This window comes from Capsicum annuum, unplaced genomic scaffold, assembly GCF_002878395.1.
Source record: "Capsicum annuum cultivar UCD-10X-F1 unplaced genomic scaffold, UCD10Xv1.1 ctg2082, whole genome shotgun sequence".
Classification (NCBI taxonomy): Eukaryota; Viridiplantae; Streptophyta; class Magnoliopsida; order Solanales; family Solanaceae; genus Capsicum; species Capsicum annuum.
The window spans coordinates 742,273-751,747 of record NW_025826706.1 but is presented as its reverse complement, the minus strand read 5'-3'; the positions used below and the strand labels follow the sequence as shown (position 1 = coordinate 751,747).

General features: G+C 35.9%; 1 protein-coding gene across 1 annotated transcript; it reads right to left on the bottom strand.

Annotated features, from left to right (window-relative positions):
- Nucleotides 1-5,796: 5,796 nt before the first annotated feature.
- On the bottom strand, nucleotides 5,797-6,537 carry LOC107871651. The gene is made up of 2 exons (XM_016718567.1): nucleotides 6,094-6,537; nucleotides 5,797-5,985 (listed from the first exon to the last, which is right to left on the bottom strand). The coding sequence occupies exons 1-2, from the start codon at nucleotides 6,535-6,537 to the stop codon at nucleotides 5,797-5,799; spliced, it is 633 nt and encodes a 210-aa protein (XP_016574053.1).
- Between the last annotated feature and the right edge of the window lie 2,938 nt (nucleotides 6,538-9,475).

Sequence of the window (9,475 nt, the reverse complement as noted above, 5' to 3'; positions counted from 1 at the left end):
ATATCAGACACTAGAGAATTGGATTGTGTTTATATGCTAAATAACAATGGCTGATAGGTTAACCTTCTTGTACTTAAATAATATTTCCACTAGGAACAGATCAGTGCCTGTCATAGTAATTCTTTCTTCAGACCTAGGAAGTAGTTCCCCTATCACAAGCTCAAACAACAACTAAAATTCTCCCTTAAGAACCCTTTTGTCAAAATTTTTAGTGTTTATGTCATCAATTGCACCGTACAATTTGAAAAACTTAGCAGAACCCTTCTCTGACTTTATGGACTTTATTCCTATAGTAGGAGCACCAAGGATTTTAGAGAGTGTCTGTTCATCTAATTCCATAGCCACACAATTGACCTAAGAAGTTAGATACACGCCATCGTCTAAAATTTCTAGGTTATGATAAAGCATCCTTACTTCTTCTTCACTCAAATGAGGCACAATAAAGTCAAATAAGTGCTCCCAATTCTGAAACTTTACAAGTCAATAAACTCCCTCATTTATGGTATATCATCCATTGTAGGGTCAAAAAACTCTTCCCTCTAGGACTTTCTTAAGAATCTCTTCCTTTGCCTCTTTAATCATGCTTGAGCTGGAACCTGGTCTCTTTTCAGCAACCTTTTTTGATCTTTTTCTCTTACCAGTAATAGTAGACACTATTTTCATAACTTACAACCCCTTTTCTTTCCTTAAAAGTACATCCCTTTTTCTTTTCTCGTTCATCCTAGCACTAACAGAGTATTTCTCATGGTCAGAATCAAGTGAGTCATCCTCATAGTCACTCAATCCTTCAAACATGCACTCTATGTCACTATCCTCACCATTGTTGAATATGCTCTCATTACTGTCTTTTTACTCTTCATTGTCTACTCCCTTGTTAGCAATTGATTCAATTTTGACTATATTGCTTTTCTCTTGCATTCCTCTTCTTTTAGTGCTTTATATGCTACTTTTATCATTGCCTAATAGATCGAGAACGTATTGAAGTACCATATATCATTATCAGTACTTTTAAGGGGTTTTTTTGTCTCTTGGTGAACAGGGTTGGTGAGGGAGGTTCCTAACTGGGAGATTTGATACTTGAGGCTATCTATATTTGAACCCTTATCTCTTTACTCATAGCTCAATAAGGCTTTTGGAATTGGAATGTCTGAGAATGACCAAAGAAGAAATATCTTTAAATGGTTTAGGAACTAATAAGATTTAATGTGAGAGAGTTTTCAAAGTGAGAGAGTCAATAATCTGATTTTAGACTTTATATATGGAATGAGGGAATGATTGAGCTTGAAGAATGCGATGCATCTGATGTGACGTGTCTAGTTAGATGGACACATTTTTTGGGTTTAATGTACAAGTGAAAACTTTTTAAGAAGGCGGGAGAGTGATGTGGCACAATCATTAAATATTTAAAATGGTCATTATTTAGGAATGGTAAGTGGTACTAACCTGATTAGGAACCTAGTTCCTAAGAGATGATAAGATTCAATGACTTTCTGCTGACTCACTACTCCTTCTATATATTTCCTTCCTTTTCATAGGTGTATATCTAAAAAGAAATGAGATTTAATTAGACGCATCAGACATTATCTAACCCGAATACCTGCTACCAATTCATAGCCATGAATGAAGGATCATAAGTCTCCTACATCCATATTGATACAATTACCTCTTTCTTTTCTATTATCACTCGAACAATTCCTTATTTTCTTCATTAGACTGTACGAAGGGCAATTATTCTAAGGCTTGTGATAGCCTCTTTTCAGATAGAGCCATAATATGATCATACTCTCATATTTAATTCTATTGCTAAAGAGACATGTCTTTACTGAGGAAATTCAACAAGAGGTAATTTTCAAGTTTTCATTCAAGTGTTCTGAACAACCATTATCATTAACATTGTGTTAGTTTCTCCCTTTTGCCCTCCCCTGCATTATCAATTACTTGTAAGCTTTGGAAACCCATTTGAGTTTGAGTTCATAAAAAGATAATAGAGGAAAGATAAACTTTTCCCTTGTCTAGTTAGGCAATCTTTATTTCCTCCTTTTGAGTGTTGTGGAGCTTCTTCTCTCCACCTGAGTTGTAGTCTTGGAGGATCACTTTTCTTTAGAGTGACCATCCTGTCCATAATGAGTACATAAGACAACATTCTTGTTCCTTGAAAGTTTGAATGATGCATTAGATCCATCTTCAGGGTTGTTAGGGTTGTTGTATCCCAAACCTCTGCTAATACTAGATTCTCGGCTGATGAAGACAGTTAGTGTTCGCGAGGAGGCAGTCCACTTGATATTTTTCTCAAGTCCAGTCGTCACCTTAGTTAGTTCCTCCTCAAGAATAGAGTTTTTATCAAATGAAGCAGTCAGATCAACCTTGACATTAGTCAATTACTCTTCCAAATTCCAATGAAACTGTATCCCACTCCCTTCACCATTACCTTTAAAATCCTTCTTAGAGATTTCATTTAGTATTTTTTTCAGTATTTTATTTTCACAGGTCAGTGTCATACAAGTGGCTTGATGCTCAGTCATTTGCACACTTAATTCCACCATTTCTTTCTCACATTTGCCAAGTCCTTCTCCAACCTTGCCTTTTTATTTGTGAGTTCAGCTACTTGAATACTAATTCCAATTACTTCTTCTTCACATTTTTCAAGAGACTCCTTTAGATTTTCCTTATCTTGGTCTAGGTCATTTAGAGAATCAATCAACACAGAGGCAAGAGATCTTAGATTACTCAGGGAATACTCCTTTAAATTTTCCTTAATATCAAGAAGGCTGACTGGTTTATCTTCCTCAGTAGCAGTATCTATCATCAGAGCAAAAAGTGAGTCAAACACTGATAATTCATATTCCATCACCCTCATGGAAGCATCTATTTCTTGTTCTGAATTAATAGAGAAATTACCCAACAAGCTTGCAACACTTGATTGACAACTTTGTCTACTTCATCCTTTATACTAATCGCTGCAGGAACTTGAAACTTGGCCTTTTCTTCAATAGCATCTTGTTTAGAATATTCGTAGAAGCCTATCTTAAGCATATGGTAATCTTTAATATAGTAACTAGGCTTGCCATATTTGTGACATGTATCACTTTCTTTTCCTTCCATAAAACCCCTGCTAGCATCTCTTCCCTTAGATAATTCCCTAACTTTTGCAAAGCTTTGAGAACCCTCTTTGCATATAGGATATCTCCTCATCCTTAGAAAAGTTAGTTTCTTTTGTAGCGTTGAGGACTAAATTCTTTTCAACCTTGGGCTCAACCTTCAACTTTCTAAAATTCTTCAGCATCTTATAGGTTTTTAGGTTGCCTATGAGCTCATCCATGGCCATCTTATGTAGATCCCTATCTTCTGTAATAGCATCTACTTTGCTTTCCCATCTCTTTGGCAGGATGCTCAAGAATTTTCTCACTTGTTTGTAGGTTGGAATAACTTCACCTAGACAGTACATCTCATTTTTTATGGCAGTGAACCTTATGTGCGTCTCTTGGATGGATTCACCATCCTGCATGGTGAATGTCTCATGACTACATTTATTATGTTGTTAGTATCTGATAACACCTAAAAACACTTTTGGAATCTTGACCAAACATAAATGGTTGCTCTAAAAACACTTTTGATATGTCGTCTAGTCAAGTTTTCTTCATCATGGCATTTGTTATTCTGGGTAAAGTTATCTAGGGAGTCAACTAGAGTTAGTTGATTTAAAGGGTGTAGTAGAGTTGCTGCACAAGACTTGTCATAGAAGTATTAACAAGGTGATAGGAATTAAGAGGGTGGTTCTTGTGATTATTGGAATCTGTAATCATATGTTGGCTTGAAGATAGTAGAGTTGGTTGTATATCCTATGAGACAAGTCATGGTTTTCCTCTCTTAAGAAAGGAGGTTTCCACGTAAACATTGTATGTCCTTTATCTTAAACACTTTTCTTTATATCTTATTTATTTACTGATTTTGTGTGTATGGGACCTGGTCCCCTTACTTGTGGTGGACTCATATAAGCCAACAATTGGTATCAGAGTGATGCTCTCTAAACGGTTAACACCTAGAGTGGATCCTAAGTGATGACTACTCTACCCAATATAGGAGAAGGTGAGTCCACCACCAGATCTCCCTGCTTCAATGGTTAATACTATGGACAGTGGCAGATTTGAATGCATGATTTCATAATGGCTGAAGATAGCGAGCTATGGGACATTATCTGTGATGGAACACACATTGCCATGAAGGAAGTTAAGGAAGGAAATGTTACAAAACTGATCCCCAGGACACGAAAGGAGTATGTGAAGATGATCGAAAAAAATAAAAATATCTATAAATTAAATAAATTACTTGTTTGCGGAATAAGTCCTGATGAATATAATAGAATATCTACATGTGAATCAATAAAGGAGACATAAAACTGTTTAAAGACTGCCCATGAGGGAACAAGTCAAGTTAAGGAGTCTAAAGTTGATATTCTCACTACTCATTATAAAGCCCTTGCTGTGAAAGAAAGCGATACCATTCAAGAAATGAACACCATGGTCACTGCTATTACAAACAATTTACACTGTCTTGGAGAAGTAGTTCCACCAAATAAACAAGTGAGGGAAATACTTGGTGTGTTCTACCTAAGTCATGGGAAAGCAAATTCAATTCTATCGTTGAGTCTTGAGATTTTAAAACTCTTACAATGGATTATTTGATTGGTAATTTGAAGATGTATGAGTTAAAAAAAATTACAAGACCAAGGTAAGAAGGAACCAATAAAGAGAAAACTCTAGCTCTTAAATCCTTAAAATTTGATTCTACTAAAGATGATGAGGATGTTGCTTACTTAGCTCGAAGATTCATAAGAGCTATGAAAAAGAATGATGGATTTTAGAAGAAAATGGTCGCAAGCCACCAGGAGGAAATGATTATTGTCCAAATGTGGTAAACGTGGTCACTTTATCAAGGATTGTCCAATTCCCAAGTTGGAATACAATAATTATGTGAAGACAGGAGGAGACAAAGGCAAGAGAAAGAATTGGATCCATTAGACGGGCGGCTGATCGGACCACAAAGATCTGAGTGAACCAACTCCAAAATATCCTTGGCACTCCATGACTTTCCTTTGGAAATTGAGAGTGTGGTTGTTTGCTAACTACATATTCTTCACAAATTTAGGAAGGAACAATGATTTGAGGAAGACCAGTGACCATGTTTTTCTGTTGGAGTGTTTTCAATCCTCCAAAATTCAAGTGACCATAACGAAAATACCACAACCATGAGGAATCTTTTTCTTCAACCATCAAACAAGATTGAATGCTATCAATCATTAGTGGAAATAATCTGTTGGAACTCATTTGGACTACCACAATAGCTCCTCTCATAGGACCATAAATTTCACACTCGCTCTTCTTCATGGTGATGATATAACCCTTTTCTTGCAACTGACCAACACTAAGTAAATTAGTTTTCAAGTCAGGTACATACAACACATCAGAGATTGTTTCCACAAAACCATTCTTGGTTTTAATCCTTATATCACCTTTCCCCATCACTTCCACAATTGACCAATCACCGAATGACATAGTAGAATGGAATATTTCATTTAGATATGAAAAAGAATTTTTTTTCCACACCTATGGTTACTGCATCCAGAATCTACATATCAAATATCAGGTTCATATTTTATTCCATTATGGACAACCATTAACAAAGTTTCCACATCGCTATTTTCAACAAAATTGGCACTTTCTTCTTTTTCTTTATCATTAGGTAGTCTAGTGTAACAATCTGATGCATAATGACCAAATTTGTGACATCTATAACACTCTACCTTGGATTTGTCATGGTCTCGACCTCTACCTTGAGATTGATCAGTATTGGCTTTGAAATTTCTGCTGAAATCTCTGCCTCCACGATCTCCTCTTCCTCTTTCTCTTTCTCAGCCTCGGCCTCTACCTCTACCTCTTCCTCTATTGTTGTGGAATAAGTATCAGTAGAAGCCTTCAACGCATGCTCCTGCATGCCGAAACTTTTGTTCATCTTCTATTCATGAACTAGTAAAGAACTTTGTAATTCATCAAGAGATAGTTCATCTCTATCTTTTGACTCTTCGATTGCGCAGACAACATAGTTATATTTTGATGTCAGAGAGCGCAAAATCTTCTCCACAATGGCTACATCGTCCATCTTCTCACCGTGGAAGCGCATTTTGTTGTTGATCTCCATTGTTCTAGTACAGTAGCTCAATACTAATTCTCCTTCCTCCATTTGTAAAGTCTCGAAATCTCTTCTCAAGGCTTGAAGCTGTGCACGCTTCACTCTGGCTATGCCTTGATACTTTTTCTTCATGGAATCCCAAATATCCTTAGAAGTTTCTTTGCACAGAATAGTTTCTAGGATGGGACGATCGATAGCCTGAAAGAGATAATTCTTTGCTTTCAAATCTTTCAGCTTTCTCGCTTCCAACTCAGCCTTTTGAGCATTCGTCAAAGTTTCTCCTTCCGCCAGAATTCCGATGTCGTCCTCAACAATTGGATAGTACTCCTTAGATCGTAAGAAATTCTCCATCAGCGTGCTCTAACGGTCATAATGACCATCAAAGTGGGGAATTGCTGCTTGCACGAAATTATTTTTAGTAACCATCTGATAAGGAAAAAATTATATATGGCTGCTCACTTGTTTTCCCTCTTACGATAACCTAGCTCAGATACCACTGAGAAAAAACACAAGAAGTAAAATAAAGATACTTAAAAGAGAAAACAATGGTTGGAAACTGATACTTTTATTTCTGAACTTTAAGCCTATATAGAGGCACACACTTAACAAAGTACTTTCACTAAAACAAGACTCCTTAGCCCACCTTAAGCATAAAACCACTTACTCCTAAAAAAATAGAACATATGACTCCTAAAAGAGACATAATACATGACTTCACTAAATCCTAGAAATCAGAACAACATACGACTAACTCAACTGAAAAAAACCACAATTCCTAAAGACTAAGTCAACTAACACAAGAAAAAAAACGAACTAAAATTCTAGCAATTGGTTCACTATCACTTGTCTCCAATCTGGTGAAGTCATTCTTAGAGGGAAAAGCTGCAAGAATATGTATATTGTTGATATGGATTCAGTTCCTAGATATGATCTCACCTAAATAAGTACTCAAAGTGATAATGCTGACTTATGGCAGAAATTGGCCATATTAGCTCTTCACTTCATAATTATTTGGTCACAAAGGACCTAATCTGTGGTGTTCTCAAGTTGTAGATTTCAAACATCAAGGTATGTGATGTCTGTGTCAAATAAAAACAAACCATGTCCTTATTCAATCAGAAGAAGCAAGTTAGTACCATCAGGCTTCTTGAACTATTTCACATGAACTTATGTGGACCTATAAAGGTTTAGAGTAGAGCTAAGATCATGTTATTGAGATCCAAAGATGAAACTTTTGAAGTATTTGTGATTTTTCCCAAGCAAATCTAAGTGAAGTTGGATAGCAAAATAGTAGGGATTAGGTCTGACCATAGAACTGAGTTTGATAGTATAAGAGTAGAGAAATTCTGTGCAGAAAATGGAATAAGTCACAATTTATCTACTCCTAGAACTCCTCGGCAAAATGGTGGTGTTGAAAGGAAAAACAGGACCTTGGTTGATATTGCTAGAACTATGTTGATTGATGCTCTTCTTTCTAAGAGTTTTTAGGCTGAATCAGTCAGTACATCATTCTATGTCACTAATAGATGTCTTATTAGGTCATTTCTTGACAACATTTACTATGAATTGCTATTTAAAAGGAAACCCAAACTCAGCTACTTTAGGGTTTTTTGGTACAAATGTTTTATATTGAACAATGGCAAGGGTGATCTTGACAAGTTTGACACCAAGATTGATGAAGGAATATTTGTAGGTTATACATCAACTAGAAAAGCATATAGAATCTATTAAGAAAGAACTCTCTTTGTTGAAGGAAGTGTTCATGTCATTTTTGATGAGTCCCGAGATATGGAAAAATTGAGAAATAGAGATGATAAAGACAGGAATTTATTCCAATTTAAAAGGATGGCCCTTCTGAAGAAAACATTGACTAACAAGCTGCTCAAGTTGTTGAAAATGATGTAAATGGTGAAAGAGAAGAACCAAGTCCTCAGTAAGATCCTTCTGAACCTGATGCTTCACAGCATGTATCTCAGGACCAAGCTTTTTAGGGACCTGGTACCAGTCAGCCACAGTCTACTATATAAAAGATCAAATCGAAAGCATAAATTATCCCACTATCTTGAGAATCTCACCTTACCTATGGACTCTTGATATGCAAACCAAGGAACAAGCAAAGAGTCTGGTTGCTTTCTCAGGGAACAAGCAAAGAGTGGTTGCTTTCTTAACATTCATATCCTCCATTATGCCTAAAAATGTGCAAAAATCACTCAAGGATACTGATCGGTTAAATGTTATGTAAGAGAAACTTTATCAGTTTGAAAGAAGTAAATTATGTCAACTGGTCCCCAGACCTACAAATAGGACTATTATAAGGATAAAATGGTTGTACAAAAATAAGCATGTTGATGATGATGGTATCACAAAGAACAAGGCTAGACTTGTAGTGCAAGATATAATCAAGAAGAACAAATTGATTATGATAAAACCTTTATACCTGTTGGAAGGAAAGAGGCTGTACAATTCTTATTGTATTTACTACATATATGGGATTCAATCTATTTCAAATGGATGTGAAGAGTGACTTCCTGAATAGGTACCTAAAAGAGGAAGTTTATGTTAAACAACAACCTGATTTTGAAGACATTTATCAACCCAATCACGTGATGAAGTTAGAAAAAGCTCTTTATGTATTAAATCATGCCCCAAGGGCATGGTATGAAATATTATCCAAATTTTTTCATGAAAATGGTTTCAAAAGAGAAAAGATTAATAATACTCTTTCTCAAAACAAGAGGAAAAAATCTACTAATTATGTAAGTATATGTGAATGACATCATTTTTGGAGCTACTCCGGACTCTATATGTGAAGATTTTGCCAAACTCATGAGAAATAAGTTTTAAATGAGTATGATGGGTGAACTGAGTTTCTTTCTTGGGATGCAAATCGAGAAAACTCATGGTAGAACAATGATCTATTAGAAGAAATATATTTAGGAACTTATGAAAAAGTTCCACATGAATGATGCTAAGCCCATTGATACCCATATCAGGACAAGCTCAAAGTTGGATACTAATGAACTTGGTTCCCTAGTAAATGCGGCCATGTACAATGGAGTCATTGGGTACCTCTTGAACTTGAATACTAGTATACCTGATATTGTATTTGGTGTGAGAAGATGTGCCAGGTTTCAAGCTTGTCCACATGAGTCTCATTTGAAGAATGCAAAGAGGATTCTCAAATATATGAAGGGACCAGGGACTAAGTCTTGTTCTATCCAATTTGGTTATGCTGATTACGTAGGATACCCGGCTGATAGGAAAAGTACCTCAGGAATGACTCATTTTT

Bases quoted from the DNA above. Each gene is read 5' to 3' on its own strand.
- LOC107871651 (XM_016718567.1), bottom strand. From the start codon at position 6,537: ATGGAGAATTTCTTACGATCTAAGGAGTACTATCCAATTGTTGAGGAC. The intron at 5,986-6,093 runs GTCTGCGCAATC...TTCGGCATGCAG, and splicing joins CATCAAAATATAACTATGTT to GAGCATGCGTTGAAGGCTTC.